This window comes from Emydura macquarii, unplaced genomic scaffold, assembly GCF_026122565.2.
Source record: "Emydura macquarii macquarii isolate MOO-44397 ecotype Brisbane River unplaced genomic scaffold, CSIRO-AGI_Emac_v2 contig_2676, whole genome shotgun sequence".
Lineage (NCBI taxonomy): Eukaryota > Metazoa > Chordata > Testudines > Chelidae > Emydura > Emydura macquarii.
In genome coordinates this window covers 44,149,669-44,170,622 of record NW_027132813.1, presented here as the reverse complement: position 1 = coordinate 44,170,622, position 20,954 = coordinate 44,149,669, and the positions used below count along the sequence as shown (strand labels likewise).

Here is a 20,954-nt window from a genome sequence, read left to right as displayed (position 1 = left end):
AATAGGGAGCCCCCCTTGAAGTTCTCAGGACCCTAAGCAATTACTTAGTCTGCTATTGCCTAGCACCGGCTCTACCTAGGTCTTCTGCTCCTCCCTGCCCATGAAAATAACAGCTCATGCCTGCTCTGGTCCCTTACCACCTTCCCCCTCCAACCAGCAGTGCCTGGGCAGCTTACCTCATCTCTATCTCCTTAAAGAAGCGGTAGCACTTTGGCCAGTGGTCCTTGCCTCCCTCCCCCTTAAAAAGAGAGAGACAGGGCTCCCTGCAGGTCAATGGGATTCTCAAGCACAGAACTTGCTGCTGGAGTGGCAGGGATATTTTGGTAGAGGTTTCACACTTATGTACAGCCCACAATGGCTGCCTCAGCCCCACACACCAGCAGAAACACTGGAGCTGTGCATTTTCAGACTAGGAAGCCACTGGTGCATTAGCTTACATCCTATATACATTTATTAGGTTCTCTTTGCACCCATAAGTGGGGTTTGTTGAGGGTTGTTTTGTTTTGTTTTTTAAATGGGAGCTTAAGTTTCTGCAGAATTGATGGCACTTGCCCAGAAAAGATTCGTACACACATGGGTGAGAAGATTTTTCCAGTCTTGTTTTTGCTGTGGGTTTAGGACAGTACAACTGGAGCAAGGCTCAGTCGCCTGTATTTATGCAGCACTGCAAAGTAAAAATTATGGAATCTAGAGTACCAGTAAACTCCTATAGGTGGCCAGAATAATCTAACCTACTCAGCTGTCACTGAAGAGCATGACAATCCATGATCATTGGTGCTTTGCAGTGACTCCTGCTTTGTTTGGTCTATGCATGACTCTCAGATCCCTAAGCTGATGTTTAAATGATTTTGATGCCAAAACAAAAATAAGCTAGACAAAGTGAACGCAATAGTTGAGGTCTGTGAGTCTATACTCACTAAGAGCGCCTGACGGCTTTACTCAAAATTGGTATTTTCCTGTGTGACAAATGCTGCTTTGAGACAACTTCTGTAATTTTAAATTGTCAAGCCTGAGCATTGTGATGTCTATTTGGCATGCGCCAGGACCTCCAGAGAGACATCCATTCCTGGTAAAGCATGTGCATCTGTTACCATTAAGCTATTCTTCCACCTGTTGTCTGTGCACAATCTTGGTTCTATTTCAGGCCTTTGCATCATAGTATGGGTGAAGCCCTGGGATCCATAGATGATTCAGCCTATTGTGCAGTATCAGTTTGTCAATCTATAAATGTTTCTTCTTGAGGAGGAAGTCTTGTAACAAGCTGAATTTTATGCTAATGCATTCTCTGGCCAAATGCGGCATTGTGCTGAGTCAGAATGACCTGACTTGCATGTAATTGCACTACTGCATTATGCCATGTAGATCTTCGTTGAGAATTCAGACTGTCCACATTTACCAAGTTGGAGCATCATAAAGTGTCTGTCAATTCAGTCCCATTCTACAACTTGCCAAATCCACTGTCAATGTCTCATAAATTCCATGTCAAATAAAACCAGCATAATGAGTTCCTGAAGGACAAAGAATTTCTGGGAGACATTTTCTGAAGTGGGAATAATAATGTCAATGTCAGCTTCAGGGAACTGAACAAGTAGGAGTCCTTTTGAATGATGGGGCTTAATCTATTCTTCTCACCCCAAAAGCTATACATAGTCAAAATACTGGGATGAATTATTAGTGGAGATGCTGCAATGACCAAATTTTAATTGTATTGTGGTAGCTCCTAGGAGACCTGGTCAGAGACCGGGACCCCATTGTGCTAAGTGCTGTACAAACACAGAATAAAAGATATACCCTGCCCCAAAGAGATTGCAATCCAAGTATAAGACAAGAGATGGTTAAAGGTGAAGGGTGGAATACAAGGAAACAATGAGACGATATGAATCCAAATGTCCATATGTTCATTGGAAATAATCAGTAAATAAATGCTGTAATTAGATGTTGTGATCCATGCCAACATTACTTTTATAGGCATCTCATAGGCACACAGGGTTGCTTGGTTTGTTGATTTAACCCATCTGGTTTTTCCCTGTATAAGTGCTGAAATGCTGGAAAATATCTTTCTCTGCATAGTGCCCTCAATCTTTTGTCTCCATTGATTCTGAACTTAATAGTTATTCTCCATGTTTTGCCTTCTTGCTCCTCACTTACCTTAGTTTGCATAATTCACTCTGGGCAATGGCACATGGAGCACTAGCTGCCTTGTCTATGCTAAAAAGAATAAGTTGACATAACATATGTCAACTTACAGCCACCTCTATAATTACAGTGGTGCACGTCATCGAGGTGGCTTTATTTTGTTGAAAAAATAGGGTGCTTTTATTGGTGGGGGGGATGACTGCAGTGTGTACACCAGCAGTGTTTTGTTGAAAAAAGCTGACTTCATACTTCTGAATACTCCTCTCACTTTCAGGTTATTCTTTGACATATAAATGGCAAGCCAAGAGGATATCAAGTATTTCCACTGATTTTTTTCCTTCTATTTACTGTTTACTACAGACAATATTAGACAATAGGCATTGTAAGAGTTTCAGAAATTACCATCTGATTTACAAAACGGGTAATGTTTATCCACGTTTATGTTCTTTCCCAGAACTCCCAGGTCATATGTTCTTGTCTGACTCTAAAAACTTTCCAAAAAATTCTTTAAAGTCATGTATGGATGTCAGTGAAGTTGCAAGCATTCTAGAACGCCATGTTAGCTGCAAATAGCCAGTCATTAGGGATGGGTTCTATGCATCCCAAAAACCTTTGGATCCAATTTGATTAGGTGCCATGGACATTATGTTTATAATGGCATCCACTGGAATATATAACACAATGGTTCCCAATCTTTTTGGCTCGAGGGCCACAGATATAATTTTTAGAGCCCAGAAGAGCCACCAGTCTCCACCAGCAGGCTGCCCCCCCACTGCAGCCAGGTGGAAAGAGGTCAGTGAGGAGGCTGCCTCCTCACTGATCTCCCGTCCCCCTGGCTTCAGCAGGGAAACCGCATGCATCCTGTAGCCCTGTGCACTCCACCTGGGTCCCTAGGCAGTGGCTCCCTTCTGCAGTCAGGGGGAACGGGAGATCAGTGCTCCCCTCCCTCTCGCTCCAGCAGGGACCCCAGCACCTATGAACTCAAGCAGAGCGCTTTGCCGTGCTCCCTGCTACAGCCAGGGCGAGGGGAGGGTTGATCTCCCATCCCCTTGGCTGCAAGGAGCCCACACCAGTCTTTCAGCCCCGCAGCAACATGCTCCGCCTGGGTCCTTAGGCACCAACTCCCTTTTGCAGCCAGCAGAAGGGGAGTCGCAGGCCACTTTGAAAACCCCCGCAGGCCGCAGGTTGGGAACCACTGATATAACAGATACTGCTCCTGGAATCATGCAGAGTATGCAAGAGCAGAACCTGAGATCTCTTTGTCTAAGGCTGAGAGGAATCTTGAATAAGTATGTGATGAGTGTCAACATATAACCTTCCAAAGTTAATTTAATGATAGATCATTCTCCCTAGTTAATCTATATCCTATCTATTCTTGTGTACTGTTGTCTTTGGCCTATATAACTTATCTTCTTCCTTAATATTGTGGGTGAATATATCTTCTACCCTTCCAGCCTTTGGCATTCAAAAATATCATTTCTGCTCATATCGCTAGAAAGTCAACTTTCATCATGCTGTGAAATGAAGCCTGTTCTGAAATAGGAAATGTTATTTGTCACAAAAAAACAGAGCTATCTCCTCTGATGGAAGTGGCTACATAGCAGATGCTCCTGATAAATGCTGCTGGTGTAATCTGTATGATTTTTGCGTGTAAACCCCTTCGTCTTCAAGTGCTTCTTGTACTATGATGACTTAATACTCCTGAAAAGAGCTGTGTCATTGGTTATGCTGGCCTGCAGACACTTACTTCACATCACTAACTTCTTGATCTTTTGGTTGTAACACAATAGACTTCCTTGAGGAAATAATAGCAAAGAACCCAGCCCAGTCCTGTTGTTTGTGACATACTGCTCCCAGGACAGAATGCTGCTGGGGATTAGGACTTAGATAAAGACTGTAAATGACAGTTGAGTGGAGAGATACTTGCTATTTAAAATGATAGGATTGGCTCCTCTTTTTTTGTTCTAGACATCAGCAAGAGTAATAACCAGGTTCTTAAAGATAATCTGTAACAAGCAGATTCTGGAAGGCAAATGATTCTGTAAGATAAAGCTATTTAGAAGATCAAACAGGTTCTGTGAATTCTTCTGAACTTTTTTTGTTGTTGTTTCAATTGCCTCTTTTTTGGCTAATAAAGTGCATTACATAACTACAATCCCCAGCAGTATTCCTGCTGAGTCTTTGTTAGTAGATATACAGGTTTAAACAAAAAAAAGTCCTAATTATATTTGGATTTCTCCAGGAAAGGAATGTAGGGAGTTTGTATGAGCAAGGGTTATGAAGCTATGATGCCACTCCCCTCCCACAAAGGCAGATAAGATAAATATATTTCTTTATTTTGTGTTGCCCTCAACTTTTCAAGTTGTAACAGATTTTGTATTGATTACCCATCCTCTATAATGCTAAGATTTCCAGTAACTCATCAAAAATAAGATCATCCTGTCACAAATGAAGGTTGATACCAAAATAATTTTTATCTTTTCTATTTCTAAAGGTGGAGAGTCATCAAATACATTTTCAAGTGACATAATGTGAGGGTAACCCCTACTTGGAGTTTTCCAGCTTCTGGAACATTGTATTGAGCCTTTAGGTGGCCCTACTCTGTGGCATACAACAGAAATAGGTATCAGAAATAGAAATAGAAATAGAGCCCTCTGACGCCATTTTCCAGCATGCTTGGAGTCAGGGGTTGGGACAGAATGGATTAGAAACTCACACTATGGCCAATAGGGAGGGTTCTGCATAGAATGATCTGGGCAAGCAGTTTGCTGGGCCAATGATGAGCCAGGGCTGATTAGCCCTTCATCCTAATTCAGAGACAGAGAGACTAGTTTTAGTTTCAGTTTTGGGTTTGGAGCTAAGAGAAGGAGAACAGATGAGGGAGTCTTTAGACTGCTGTGGTATCCATTGCATAAGTCAGGTAGTTCCAGGCCTATGGAGACCAGCATCCAGAGTGGCAGAAATATGACATAGAGCTAGCTGCCAAGAGCCAGCCAAGACCTCCACAGGTTTCCAGACTAGGGAGCCAGGAGGTGACCCTCTCCCACCCAGGAGCAAAGACACTGTGAGGGGGGCCTTTCTTGTGGGGGGGGGGTTGCTGATTAATTTGTTGGTGTTTTAGTACTTATTAGTTAATCCTAACCCTTTCCTTTCCAGATCCTATTTTACTGCTCCCAGTAAAGTCCCCCTTTGTTATATTGTTGGTTTTGGGCATGTCATCTCTTTGGTAGGGTTTCTGTTGATATACTTCATAGTTTCATTCTGTGCTGGGTTTTATACTCCCGTGCCTATTGGTAGCATCATTCGTTTTCCCAAGGCACAGCACCCCTTCTGTCCCAGATACAGTGAGGAACCACCTTGGGTGGAAGCACCAGGTGTCACCAAAAAGAACCCAAGACCCAATCCATGCAAGGAGAAAGGAGAAGCTACTCTAAGTAGCAAGCACTAGGTAGGAAGCTCAAGTCCCATCTCAGGGACAGGCCCCATGAGCAATCTCCTCAGTTACTTAAGTGATTTTGGTGTAGGCTCTCCATATCTGAATTCTGCTGTGCATTGTAACAGAGTGAAGTACTTGTTCCAACAGATATGGTTATCTTATTGCTGTCTGAATAATCTCAAATCTCTCACTGCAAAGATTGCAAAGTGTTGTAAGGGAGTAGGAGGTTGCTTCTCCACCCAATGACATTGGTGGCAAAACTCCCATTTATTTTATTGGGAGAAGAGCCAAATCCCAAATTCAATATTATAAACTCTAGCATTTTCTCTAAGCAGTAGCATAAACTTGAAATCTTCACTCAAATAACTGTTCAGCTAAATATAATCAGTCCTGCTGCATGCCTGTGAGGGTCAGGAGGGAGGGGGCGGAGGGGTTGCAGTAAAACCATAGCTGTGTTGGAGTTGGAGTGAGTTACAGCTCATACTAAGTCATTTATACTCAAAACAGCTTCTCTCCTGGATATACATTCTAATGATGCTTTTGTATTTGGCACGGGTCAAAGACATTTCTAGTGTGCTAGTCATTCATCTCCAGGCTCAGAGTATTAAAGTAGAATGGTTCATGTTCAAGACACTTCTGAAAACTGGGTTAAGTGGATCTGGAATAATTCTACCATATAGTAGATAAAATGGATTATCCACTTGTGCTTGACAATGGAAAAGTGTTGAGATCTTAGGCAATTTGTGGAAATTGCAGGTCACAATTAGTATGTAAGTACTGTTCACACGTTTGTGTTTCATTCCTTAGAAGGAGTATGCTGTTACGGGTTTATACTGTGTGCCTAGAAGTTTGGTTGTAGTTTGATTAAAGTTCACTAGCAAAGGGTATTCCCCTGTAAAACCTGTGCCTGTGGGACATGCAGAGGAAGGGTTGCCTACACAAACTGATGCGGCAGAGCAAACAATAAGTAATACTGTTCACTTAGGATAACATTTTTCAAAAGAACTTAAGGGAGATAGGCTCCTAAATTCATTAAAAGTCAATGGGACTGAGAATACATCTGCACAGCAAGAAAAAAAAACCTTCAGCAGCAAGTCTCAGAGCCTGGGTCAACTGATTTGGGCTCACGGTGCTCATGCTGCAGGATTAAAATAGCAGTGTAGATGTTCAGACTGGAGCCCAAACTTCGAGACCCTCCCCCTTGAGATTTCATAGCTGGGCTCCAGCCCAAGCCTGAACATCTATACTATTATTTTTAGTCCCACAGTGCGAGCCCAAATCAGTTGACCCAGGTTCTGAGACTCACTGTCAGAGATTTTTTTTTCTGTGTTGACATACCCTTAGGCTCCTAAATCACTTGGGCACTTCTGAAAATTTCTTGGCATTGCATGTTCTTCTTGAATTCTGTGTTCTCCCTACTGAAAGCTGCAAATAGATCAACCAGATTCACATAGCCTTTGATCAATTTCCTGTAATAGCCAGTAAATCCCAGCTATTGGGAGACCTACATTACATCTGTCAGTTGAGGGAAATTAAAGTATTCCATCTTTTTTGGATCAGATTTTATCTCTTCTAAACAAGCCATGGTACGCAGAGAGCTCCTTTTTTCATCTACAAAAGTGACACTGGAGTTGTGATATCCACTCTTGTTTTCTTCAGCATTAGGTCGTCTTTCCATTGCTTCTGCTAATGCTGAACGAACATTGAGGAAAGTACAACCATTTCATCAACAGTAGGCAAACGAAAGAGGATTCTTTAAAGCAGGCATGCCAATACAACGTTCATTAGATTATGAAAGGTGTGGGAACATTTCAAAGTCCAAAAAGCATAACATTGAAATGATAACGCCCTGCTTGTAAGAGGAATATTGTATTATCTATTAACTCTTCATCTACAGCTTCTTGCCAATAGCCTTGCAAGAAGTCTGGCATCAGTTGAAGAAAAATGATTTGCAGTAGCAAGTACAAGCCATCATCCACTTAGTGACTAAAATAACATGCCTCCTTTACCGTTATTTTGTTATGTATTCCAACACTCTTTCCTTGTTCAGTTACTAACATTGGTGTTGCACAGAGTCTATTAGGTGGTTCAGTTACATTGTGATGCTGTATTTAAATCATCTGTGTCTATTATCTTCATCCAAGCTGATGAAGCACTATAAGATTGATGTTGCCTGTCCTTTGTTTTGAGTCACATAAGATGTCTCCTTCCATTTTAGACTTAGGCAATGAACTCCTTCGGGTGCAGAGCTTAGGACACACCCCTTATGTTGGCATCACCCATTAGCTAGCTTCAGTGGGAGCTCCCTAGCATGCTGGCTTTTGTGAATCCCATTCTTAGGTGCTTATCTCACCCCATTTATTGTATAGAGCACTTAAGTGCCTAACTCACGCTTTGTGAATGCCAGTGATTTTACAGGGGATTGAAAGTGAGACTTGGCAAAGTCAGTGTCGCCACACCTAAATTCCTTTGTGAATCTAACCCTTGGTTCTTTGACTAGTAGACTGGCTACTACTGGTAGTGTGTGTGGGTAGCAGTTAAATGCCTTGTCAGAGATGACAGACATCCCTTGCACAGGTTAATTGAAGATTTCTATTCTTCAAATGTCAGGCTAATAGCCTTAGTTAATATAGGGGGTTTCCGTTTGACAGAGAGGTGTTGAAAACGTTAAGTTTGCAATAGTGTGAGAATTAGCTTCTATAGTCTTAAAGATGGTTGTGGTTCTTGGACATAGTTTTTAAAGCAAAAATAAAATGACAACCCTGGTTGGTAGGACCTGTTCATAGCAAGATAACACACTGTCTGTGAAAGACAGAAATATTGACAAAATACGATGTCTCTCCTTTCATTTCTAATGCTCTTATAGATAGGACACATGCCACTAAAAATGCATTCCCATCCAATAAAAATATTTGGAAAAATGCAATTGAAATGGAAAGAAAGGGGAAATTAATTTGGATACTTGCTTGGCTCTAAAGTACTATGACATAAAAGTGTCCTACTTTTAGAAAGGCTTTATATATATATATTACACACACACACATACAGGTTAGCTGCTCCAGTGAATTACCAAAGGCTTTTAGGGGCAAATTCAAACTTTGTAGATGAATTCAGAGTGCAGCTTTTTTACCTCTATAGTTCTGAAATGGCTTGCAAGCACCAAAAGTTTTGTGTTTCCCATGTCATCACCAATGAGAATTTTCAAGTACACAATATGGTCTTTGTCTTTCATAAGCATCAAATGTTTGAAAACATATAAGGGATGGATGTAGGATCAAGTGATTGTGCACACAACTGCAATTGAGGACGTTTGATGAGGTGAGAGAGAGAGAAGAAATTATTAGGTCCAGCAGTTCTTATTCTGGAAGGGAATCAAGTGAACTTTGCTCTGCTATGTGCGGCATGGGTAAACAAAATGAGGAAAGCAAAATGAAAGTAGACAGGAGGGAATTAGGACTTGTCAACACAGCACCAGCAAAGTGCACTATAGAGGGGTGTGATCTGCAAAGTGCACTAGAGTGCTGTGCTCTGACTGCCCTGTGTAAACCCTGCTGGTGCACTCTAAAAGGTACCCAGTTTCAAAAAAGGACTATCTTAACATGAACTGGGTACCTGTTAGAGTGCGCCAGCAGGAATTACACAGGGTCATTAGAGCACAGCATATTAGTGCAAATCACTCCCCTCTGGCATGATTTGCCACACCAGGCAGACAAGCTTTTGTTGGCAGTTTTCTAGATCTACAAGCCGTGCTGTGTTCACACATTTTAAAAAAGATTTCATAGCTCAGTACTTGTTTAATGCCTGTACTGTAATGTTGTCTGAGTCTATAATGATGGCAAAGAATAGTGTGAAACTACTGAATTAGGGCCGGATCCTCAGCTATTGTAAATCAGCCTTACTTCATGACTTTAAAGGAGCTAGGCTGATTTACACCAGCTGAGGACCTGGCCTCAATTTTTAAGCCATGAAGAATTGTGTGTGTGTGATATGACCTCAGTACAAATCCTTTAATTTTCATATAGTTAATCAGAATGTGCTGCTGATCCACTTATGTGATCAAGCTGGAGTGGATGGTGCCACGGTTACAATAGCTTCGATCATCACAGGAAAGCTACAAAAAATTATTCTGGTTGATTACTGTTGCGAACTATAATGCAGTAAATGATCCAGTTCTGAATGAGTCAATAATGGCAATGTGTAATCAAAGGAAATGAAATGAGGAACAAATCAATCAATCTCAAAGCCTCATCCAGTAAATTCTTTACATAAATGGAATATTTAGCAACATTTAAATCTGACAGAGAATGAACATGTTTTTTATCTTCAGTTCACTAAACATTTTTGAGGCTAGATATTCTTCTGAATTTCCATACTCTTAGCAGCGCAGATACATGTGATAGGTATTGATAAGATCCATATTTCTGATCATGCTGCTGTATCAATGCTGATTAATATTGATTTAGTCTGTCAAACCTTCATCTTGGAGGTTTAGTAATTCAGTGATTTGTGACCCAAAATTTGTTAATTTATAAACAAAGGGTTGGATTGTAATCTTACAATCCAACATGAGGTAGAGACAAATTCCTCAAGAACCAATCAGTGCTTGTGTGTGTATATGTAAAATACATATGTATTTAGATAGAATTCTCTCTCTCTCTCTCTCTCTCTCTCTCTCTCTCTCTCTCTCTCTCAGGTAAACATTATAATATTTGCATAAATCAAATCGAGCATCAGTAGCATTAGCACCGTTATTGATTCTTTCTCTTTCCGCTAATTTTTTCAGTGGATCTATGCATTTGTCTTGGTTGCCTGCAAAACCTTTAACTAGTGTCCCAGGGAAGTATTTTTTCCATACACAGGAAAAAATTGTTGTGATACGAGTTTTCTTAAATGGACACAAATAACAGTCCTTGATTTCAACACTAGCAGATTCTGCAGTCTCAATTTTGTAAACTAACTAAAGATACAAGACCAGATTGCCCCCTTTTCTGTTATTGCTTGTCTTATTCCTAGAACTATAACAATGACTACAACATAAGGAGTAATCCTCCTTAAATTTAGGTTTGTTAGTGTCATGATACACCTCTGCTAATCCATGCTATGCTACAGGAAGAGATTGCGTCTAAAAGCCTGAAGTCTTGAAGCAAATTATTTTTGGTTTTAAGGCCCGTTGAAATGTTCTAATCACAAATTCTTATTTTGTATTTACAGAAAAATGGCATATCAAATGGAGGTCTCTACAAAAGGCCGTTTAATGAACACTTTGAACAAGCACCAATGTATGTTGTCGTTTTTACTTACTTGGGTTTTGGAATTGGAATAATATTCGGCTACCTGCGAGATTTTATGAGATCCTGGGGACTAGAAAGATGTCATCTTGCTGCAGAAAGAGAAGAACAAAAAGTATGTATAAAAAAAAATTAGTGCATTGCACATACTTTTCTTTGGCTTTACAAAATATATACAGTGAACTGGCAACATACCAAGGTATGGAATCATTTTTCGCTACTGAACTATCATTGCATGAAGAGCATTGTATGGGGGTGAAGGGAATTTATAGATTGGGGTAGACTCTTCTTGGAGTTACAAAAGTTCTTGGGAAGTCTGCTCCAGTGGGAATCCAATTTCCTGAATTGTTGGGGGATAAAGTTGCTCAGGTAAATTCTTGGACTGAGAATGGGGAGGAAAGTGAACTCAAGCACCACATGTAGTAAGGATTCCTCTTTTGTACCTTGGCTAGCTGATCTACTTCTTGGCAATGACCTCTCCAGCAGCTGGGTTTCCTCTTCTATCTGTCAAAAAGGAAACTTTGTTAGTAACATCCCCTAATAGTAAAAGTGGAGAGAAATGGCAATCCTCAGAATCAAGAGCTTTACATTTGCTTCAGAGCTCAAATAGGTCTTGAAATAACCAAAGCTCAGGCATGTAGCATTATTGTGCTTACTAATCAACATTTCTAACCTCAGAATATATATTTTAAAAAATTCTAGCAGACTGCTATTTTAAGACAGTGACTTGTTCTCTTTCTATAAACACAGGAGATGGTAAATATAAATGAAGTTCACACATATATAGGCATCAAGAAGAAAATAATCTGTGATACCAAAATATAAAACCCTTATTTCTAACAATTGTTGGAAACTGTAGTGCTATTCCTGTGTAATTTGGGGATTGATCTGACTCTAAATTCATTATGCTAAAGCTAACACATGCATAAATGATGCTTCCAAAGAGTTTCTGCAAATACACTGAAGTTCTGTTAATACTCAGCATATAATAACAATATTGTTATACTATTACCTTTTAAAACAGAGGCCATTGTTGTTCTCCCCTCTCGCTACTCCACAGATAGTATTTTGGCAGATTCCAGTCCCAGGGTGTGTTTTTGCCAAGTAGATCATAAATTAGTCTGACTCGTCTGCTCCAGCTACAAAACCTACAAAACAAAAACAGCTGGCCTTAGATGCATGCTTCCATCTCCTCTTGCAGGTCTGTTTTAAATTGACTGTATCCATATCGAATATCTGTCTGTCTGATACTGATCCAACAATTTGAAGCAGACCTGCCAGAGGAGGTGGAAGCATGAATGATTCCAAGCAACTATAGATGATCAATTCATGCCTGATCCTTTAGATTCCCTTGAGGGCACTATTTCTAACAATATGAGCAGCTTTTGAATGTGGGACTTATATATTGCAAACATGTTTCCTTCTTCACCTGTCCCCACCGCAAAATTATATTGGCCTGAGGCCCGGGACTGACCATATTCATTCTTGGACTGGTGGCAAAGCCTCATGAATGATCAGGGCTAGAAATAAGTGAGAGAATCTCATTTTTCAATGAGACATGCAAGAATTACTTCTTTCCCTGGGAGGCCCAAGATATTTGACCCTAAAGGCATGGAATTGTGATGCACAGAAAAGCAAATTTATTTCATTTGCATGGATTCTGAAATTGATTAGTTGATAATTATCTTCTTCTGAGCCTTCTGTAGGTTGACTCAAGGGACAAGGAACTGCAGGAAGAAAGATACAAAAAAGAATACCAACTCTGTTTAAAAAAAAAAAAAAATCTGGAATAGGTTTCTGTTACTAAAATGTGTGTGTGGGGTGGGGGTTGTTTTTGTGAGGGGTTTTAAAGAAGCATAAGCTACATAATGAAGTAGCATGATATAAAGCCTTTATCCTCAGTAATTCAATTCGTGATTTGGCCACTAGAGAATAATGATGACCCTAAACATTCCAATAAAGCCTTTTTACCTTAGCACACCATTATGTAGTCTGTTGATTCTCATATTTCATATGTACATATTTCTAATTAGTATGACTGTGGTGCAGCATATATATAAAATCCATGGTTAACTATTTGTCAACCAAAGTCAATGCCCTACAAGAAGAAGTGAAGGCATGAATAAACTGAGGTGGGAACTTCTAGTCTTGACTGAAAATATCCAAATAAATCACTGATTAACTCTAATTAATCCATTTTCTTATGCACTGTGATGGGCTTTTTACCCCACATTTGCTAGCAGCTCAGCATTATAATGAAACTCTCTATTTTCAAAATAACTTTCACAGTGTGTACCTGGCATGACAGCTCCTCCTATTATGAGCTTTCAGAATATTGGACACTTTCATAAGCTCTCTGCTATTTGCCAGTCAGAAATAAATGGGCCATGCATGGGACTCGAGATAACTAAGCAATCTGCAAAACTGAGAGTTAATATGGCACAGGACAACTAGGCTTGCATTACCACCAGTTTCTTAATGAGTTAGTCTGCCTTCCGAATTTAAATAAATAAGGTACATAGGATGGAAACTTGCCTAGAAATGTAACCCTGTGCGTGTTTTCAAACCAGGATTTTGTGCCACTTTATCAAGATTTTGAGAACTTTTACACAAGAAACCTCTACATGAGAATACGAGGTAATTGGAACCGCCCAATCTGCAGCGTCCCTGGGCCACAGTTTGACTTGATGGAGCGTGTTACAGATGATTACAACTGGACGTTTAGGTGGGTCAGGCTACAAGCAGCAAGCTACAGTGTTTAGCCAGGGAAGTAAAAAACTATAATGGGAGTACAAGTATGCAGAATGTAATTTCCCAAGTTGGAAAATAGCAATAGGACAAAACTTGATGGGTAAATATTTTTATTTATTTATTTATTGTCCCCTCTCCCCCTTCTTCAAAATCTGCTTTAATCTGGTTTTAAAAAAATAACTTCTGACCCCCCCCCATCTACAAAGGGTAAACAACAGCAGTTAACACTTCACCCATTACAGTCAGTGGCGCTGCACCAATGTACACCAGCTGAAGATATGGCACTGTGTTTCTAACATTGTTTGGCCAGGCAGTATGGAAAAAGGCCAAATTATGCTGCAAACGGACTTTTAAAAAAAATTGCTTTAACCCAGGTAAAAACCTAAAAGATAGAGATTTTAAGGCATTTATGATACAGTTTGGACCCATCCACACTACTCAGCCAAACTCTGTTATAACCCAGTTTGGTCTAAACCTTTCTTAAGCACATTTGTAAACCGTGATTGTTTGTGCTGTGTAGACGAGATTTCTGATTTACACACAAGGATCTCCACCAATTATTTGGTACTGAGTTTCAAGCGGCTCGGAACCTAAGACTTTATATACACTCAACTTTATTCTATTGAAAATGAGGTAGAAATTCACATGTGGTGAAAGTGTAGATAGTGTCTCTGTTTATACTATGGTTAATGAAATATTTTGAAAAAGTAAGCACACACATTAGAAAGATTTAGGGTGTGTTATAGCCTGTGGGATTTATGAATTATTTTTTCAAATTATTGAAATTACATTGAAATGTCTCCCTATTCTTTTTTCCAATGAATGATGCACTGTTGTTCCTCTAATATTGGCTCTCTTAACACAACTTGATGGAAGCCATGCCTCTGATGGCCCAACAGAGTTGGGAAGCAGATAAGCATATGTCAAATGTACATTGTTCCTCCTGAATGATCCTAAGGCAATTTTTAAACAATATATACAAGCTTTGTTTCACTCAACACTGAAATGCAGCCACCTGTAGGATGGAATGTAGCAAACATTCTGTGCAAGCAACAGTTCTTCTTCAAGTGATGGTCCCTAAGTGTATTCCACAGATGGGCACACATTTGCGCCATGCGCCCGAGTCCAGATATTTTTTCGAAGCAGTGTCCGTTGACCCACACATGCATGGTACGTCTCCTCGTGCTCCCAACTGAAGGTATAAGGAGCAAAGCCAGTTGACACCACTCCAACTCCTTCTTACTGCCGCACAGCCTGAGTCAGAACCCCTATTCATCCTTCACTCTTACCCAGATAAGAGTGTTACCTTTCTCTATTGTAAATAGTTTAGACTTAGTTTTACTCTATAGCTTAGTTAGGAGAGTTGATATAGTTATTATAAGTTGTAGTATAGTTTGTAGTTTGTCCCACTTTCTGTAACTGTTGGGTTATGCCCAGGTTCCAAGAACTGCATCTCCTGCCCTCGTACCTTTTCCATCAGTGATGAACATCAATGGTGCCTTTACTGCCTGGGAGAAGCACACATCTTGACAAAGTATAACATCTGTAAGTCCTTCCTGCCCAGAAAGGCCTGTGAGCTCCATCTCTTCAAGTTCTTGTTGGAAGAGACAATGAGACCCCCCCGGATGCACTCAGATCCTGCCCAAGGAGATCTCTGTGTACAGCAGCCTCCTCAGCTAGCAGTGCCTCTCCAAGCACGAGACCAGTGTGGAACCACCAACACTGAAAAGTAAGGATAAATCCCACCATGAGAGAAAAAAATACTCTTATGAGCACAAAAGAAGATCCCTGCAGCACACTGCTCCTAAGAGGTGCGTTCCCTACCCAAGCTATGCTAGGTGGGGTGAGAAGTTGTGCACGGATACTGTGGAAGCAGTGCCAAAGACCCCCTGACTGCAGGGTAAGGCTAAGAAGAAGCAGACTCCATCGGTAACACCAATGACCTTGGCACAAGGTCTTAGACTCTACAACTCTAAGAGCCCCCGTCTACGACCACGGCTCTGGATACTCCAATACACATGAACAGGACAGGCCTCACTATGGAATCAGCTCCCTCCGTAGTCTCCATGGGCACCCAGCAGACACTGAGACATATGGAGACATTCTTATCTCCAGAGAAGGTGTTCCTGCCATACTCACAGTCACCACTTTTCTCTGACCCATCCATTATCCGAGACAGTCTCATGCCAGAGGACAAACTGCTGCTCCTGCTGCAGGAAAGGCCCCTTCCCCATTTGTCAAAGCAGGTACCACAGCTTCTGTTGGAACCCTCAACAGACTCTGAGGAGTCTCAGGATGTAGCCCAGTGTAGCCACCAAGTGGCTACTGACTCACAGATCCTGCTGGAGGTAGTCCAGGACCCCCAACACCATCTCCTAGACAATCCTCCAGCCACATAGATCCCCCAGAGTGGCTCTCCCTATAAATGAGGCCATTCTGGAACCGGCCCAGTCAGTGAGGCCCCCACCCCCAAAAAGCTGAGAGATGCAACATTGTGCCAGCTATAGAGTTTCTGGCTTCCTCTTCATCCACCAAGCCCCCAACTCATTAGTTGTCCAGGCAGCAGAACAAGCCCGTCAGCACCCCCAAAAATTCAGTCCACTAGGCCAGTCCTGTTCCTTGAGACTACACCTCAAATTTGTCCTCAAGATTGTGTCAGAATTCTATCTGAATCAATCCATCCATTTACCTGTGTTCTGCCCAAAACTACACCACCTCCCTTACAGACAAGAGACTACATTTCCTCAGCATCAGGCAGGCCCTGGCGTTCTACCTATAAAGGACTAAACTCTTTTGAAAGTCTCCACCACTCTTTGTGGTCCTGGCGGAGAGATCAAGGGGCCAACCCCTATCCTCACAGAGTACCTCCAAGTGGGACCCAGGCTGCATACTGGACTGCTACAAGATATCAAACCGCAATTACAGCTCACTCTACGTGGGCACAGGCCACTTCCTCTGCTTTGTTAGCAAATGTTCCATAGCAAGATATCTGCAAAGCTGTAACATGGTGTTCCGTATACTCATTCACAACACACTACACCCTGGATCATGCAGCAGCTGCGTACAAGGCCCTGGGATGAGCTATATTGCAAATGGCTCTATCAACAGCCTCCTCGCACCCACCACCACACTGATCATGGCTACAAGTCACCCATATGTGGAATACACATGGGGACCATCACTCAAAGAAGAAAAGGAGATTACTTATTGTAACTGGAAGTTCTACGAGATGTGTGGTCCCTATCTGTATTCTATTACCTGCCCTCCTTCCCCTCTGCTTCGGACTTGACCACACTGTGGTAAGATGAGAAACTGGTGTGGTGTCAACCCACACTGCCCCTTATATCCTTGGTTGGAAGCATCAGGGGACACATGAGGATGATGAGGAAGCACTAGGAGGAGAGGAAGGTGATTGGGAACAGTCAGCATGGATTCAACAAGGTCAAGTCATGCCTGACCAACCTGATTGCCTTTTATGATGAGATGACTGACTCTGTGGATGTGAGGAAAGTGGTAGACGTGATATACCTTGACTTTAGCAAAGCTTTTGATACAGTCTCCCATAGAATTCTTGCCAGCAAGTTAAAGAAGTATGGGTTAGATGAATAGACTATAAGGTGGATAGAAAGCTGGCTAGATCATCGGGCTCAATGTGTAGTGATCAATGGCTCAATGTCTAGTTAGCAGCTGATAACAACCAGAGTGCCCCAGAGGTCAGTCATGTGGCCGGTTTTGTTCAACATGTTCATTAATGATCTGGAGGATGGGGTGGATTGCACCATCAGCAAGTTTGCAGATGACACTAAACTGGGGGGAGTGGTAGATATGCTGGAGGGTAGGGATAGGATACAGAGTGACCTAGACAAATTAGAGGATTGGACCAAAAGAAATCCGATGAGGTTCAACAAGGACAAGTTCAGAGTTCTGCACTTAGGATGAAAGAATCCCATGCACTGCTACAGGTTGCGGACTGACTGGCTAGGCAGCAGTTCTGCGGAAAAGGACCTGGGGGTTACAGTGGATAAGAATCTGGATATGAGTCAACAGTGTGCCCTTGTTGCCAAGAAGGCTAACAGCATATTGGGCTGCTTTAGTAGAAGCATTGCCAGCAGATAGAGGGAAGTGATTATTCCCCTGTATTCAGCTCAGGTGAGGCCACATTTGGAGTATTGTGTACAGTTTTGGGCCCCCCCACTACAGGAAGGACGTGGACAAATTGGAGAGAGTCCAGTGGATAGCGACAAAAATGATTAGGGGGCTGGAGCTCATGACTTATGAGGAGAGGCTGAGGGAACTAGGCTTGTTTAGTCTGCAGAAGAGAAGAATGAGGGGGGATTTGATAGCAGCCTTTAACTATCTGAAAAGGACTTCCAGGGAGGATGGAGCTAGGCTGTTCTCAGTGGTGGCAGATGACAAAACAAGGAACAACAGTCTCAGTTTGCATTGGGGGAAGTCTAGATTGGATATTAGGAAAAACTTTTTCAGTAGGAGAGTAGTGAAGCACTGAAATGGGTTACCTACCCAGGTGGTGGAATCTCCCTCCTTAGAGGATGTAAGTCCCAGCTTGACAAAGCTGTGGATGGCATGATTTAGCTGGAGTTGGTCCTGATTTGAGCAGGGGGTTGAACTAGATGACCTCCTGAGATCCCTTCCAACCCTAATCTTCTGTGATTCTATGACTGTGCATGTGCAATTCAACGAACAGTGCTTGGAAAAAATCATCCTGATTCAGGCACATGGAGTGCATCCGCACCCACATGTGGAATACAGATAGGGACCACACATCTTGAAGAACTTCCAGTTACAGTAAGTAACCTCCTCTTTTTAGCCAGGAGAGTAGAAAAGAACTGACAACTATAATGGGAAATTACATTCTGCATATTACTGAAATATGGAAATAGAACAAAACTTGATGGGTAAATATTTACGGCCCTTCTCTTTAAAATTTGCTTTAATTGTAGGTTTACTGGAAGATCTATCAAGGATGTAATCAATATGGGTTCTTATAACTACCTCGGCTTTGCAGAAACGGATGCTAATGCTTTGAAAACAGTGGCAAATGTATTACAGAGCTATGGGACAGGAGTATGCAGCACCAGGCAGGAAATGGGTAAGTGGAGTAAACTGCTGAATTACTACCATGGTTTCTGTTGCTAAATGGTTTGTTTTACAGATGCCATGATGAAACTGGATACTTGTAAGATTCTGTGCTTGTTAACTAGAACTTGCAGGAGCAAGGGACAGGCGGCGAGCACCCTTCCGCCCACCCTGAGAGGCAGGCAATAAGATTGCCCTCACCTCCTGGAGTACACGCCGGAGGATGTGAGGAGAAGACTAACAACTGGTGGTGCTCTAATCACTTAGACACCAATTAGGTGCCATAGAAAAGGCTGATTGGAAAATATGTGGCTAATTAGCTGGTCAGTCTGGGGAGGCCAATGAACCAAATAGCCATCAGCTGAGGGCTATAAAAGAAGGCCAGGAAAGAAGTAAAGGGAAAGAGGACTGGCCCAGTATGTGCTGAGGTTTCAAGGGAGGGAGATCTCTGTTCCTCTTTGGTCTGCTGGAGAGTCTGAGTGGTTTCTGGGTATCAGAGAATATAGATGGAATATGCCCAGTCATAGTCTGGTATAACAAGGGTTTGTGAAAACTTTAGTTAACTTTTTAATCAAGATATATTTTAAAAATAGATTATTTTTCTGTTGTGGGAGGCCGCATGTGTTACCCTTGTCTGAACTATTCATATTTGTACAAAGCATTTTATTGGGGAAAAAAGGTATTATGTGATGATATAATGCTGAACTCCTTATAATAAACCAGTCAGGCTATGGTTCAAACTATATGAAAAGTTTAAAGGAAGTATCTCTCGGCCATGGAAATACAGTTTTCTTTCTTCAGGCTTTTGCTTTGTACATCTTCACTAAGAAAGAAAGGCAGTGTTTTAGAGTGTAAAAATCTTTTATTTTCTACAGGAAAAAGTTTTAGGGGAAGAGTGTCAAACTTTCAAGGTTCTGTCTGATTATTTTTCATCTGTTTGCCAGTGGCATATGTATTTTCACACAGCTTTTCCCCAAAATCCAAATGTAAGGTTATTTTTATTTACTGTTAAGACAATTCCATCACTGTGCTTTCATTTAGAAATAACATTATTCAGAAATAAACCCTTTTACTTGCAGTACATGCATCTTACTGCCAAAGTGACTGCATTCTCCCTGCAGACATTTGTAAATGCTTTGAAATAAAGAATCCCTTTAGCAATAATATTTATGTAAATAAAATGGAAAATTTAGTTACTGCTTGTTCCTTTTCACATTTCCTAGAGAGCTTATTCAGCTAATCTGTCCAGGGGGCTGCAATTTACACAACTGTTTAACAAAACAGATGGCATTGAATAAATCTCAGGATTTTGATTAGTTGTTTAATAAAAATGCATTACTATTATATTAATATTATTCTACATTCTTATTCTACAGCCCATTGTTTTCCATTTATGATGAACAGTGGCAGATCTATAGGTATTGCAGCCCATAGGGTTAATCTTCAGTAAATTTTTGTCCCATGTGCTAGCTTGCCATCCAAAAAAGGTATATCTGTCTCCTTTCCCCACCTGAAAGCAACTCTGATTGCATTGCTGTGCAGAAGTCCTTTCTGTACCTGGCCATTGTGAAGGAATAGTCTTCTGAAACTCTTTTATATATGATGCTAGTAGCGCAAGAATATAAAATTAAGGGATTCTAGCCTTACCCATTTCTGCCTTCAGCTACTGTTGATTGCAAAGACAGCTTGTAGTGCTTTTTCAAAGCTGATTTGACTAATTTTGGTAACTTGCATAACTTTGGGTATTACAAGTTGCAAGTCTTTAGAGTTGTTGGTTATCAGCTGTTGTTGTCCCCCTCTGGAGACGTCTGTTAATGGCCATGGTTATCATACTAAAAGTTTGGACTGAACTTCATGAAACATGACTAGCAGTGTGTGTTGGTGGGAGCCTGAAATCTCTTGATCTGCTCAATGTCCCTGCTGATTATGAAATGGTGAGGAATTTTTCATCAGAGTAGTCTTCATTTTTGCAAAAAAATCAAAAAATGTTGTGGGAAAATAATCAGTTTTGCTGACAAATTTCAGTTTTCTACTGGGAAAATCAAAATAATGGCTGAGCACCTTGAAGGGTCCTGTCAATTTCATTTTCTGCCTGCAGGCGAAAAATTGAATTTGATAAAATCCTGCCAGGTGGGCAGCTGGCAAGATGAAATTTTCCAATTCAGTTATCTCAAAATGGAATTTTTCTAGAAATCCCTTCTCATGAAAAACAATACTTTTGACTTTTTGTTTCTAATGCAGGACAG

The 20,954-nt window shown here is 41.2% G+C and overlaps 1 protein-coding gene across 3 annotated transcripts in view; it reads left to right on the top strand.

Annotated features, from left to right (window-relative positions):
* Positions 1–20,954, top strand: part of SPTLC3 (serine palmitoyltransferase long chain base subunit 3) — a 138,222-nt gene that overhangs the window by 44,606 nt on the left and 72,662 nt on the right. For all 3 annotated transcript variants that reach the window (XM_067564674.1, XM_067564673.1, XM_067564671.1), the window contains 3 exons: positions 10,784–10,975; positions 13,431–13,585; positions 18,573–18,721. In XM_067564674.1, the coding sequence (XP_067420775.1) occupies positions 10,850–10,975; positions 13,431–13,585; positions 18,573–18,721 (430 nt within the window). In that variant the 5' untranslated portion in view covers positions 10,784–10,849. The remainder of the gene's footprint in view (positions 1–10,783; positions 10,976–13,430; positions 13,586–18,572; positions 18,722–20,954) is intronic.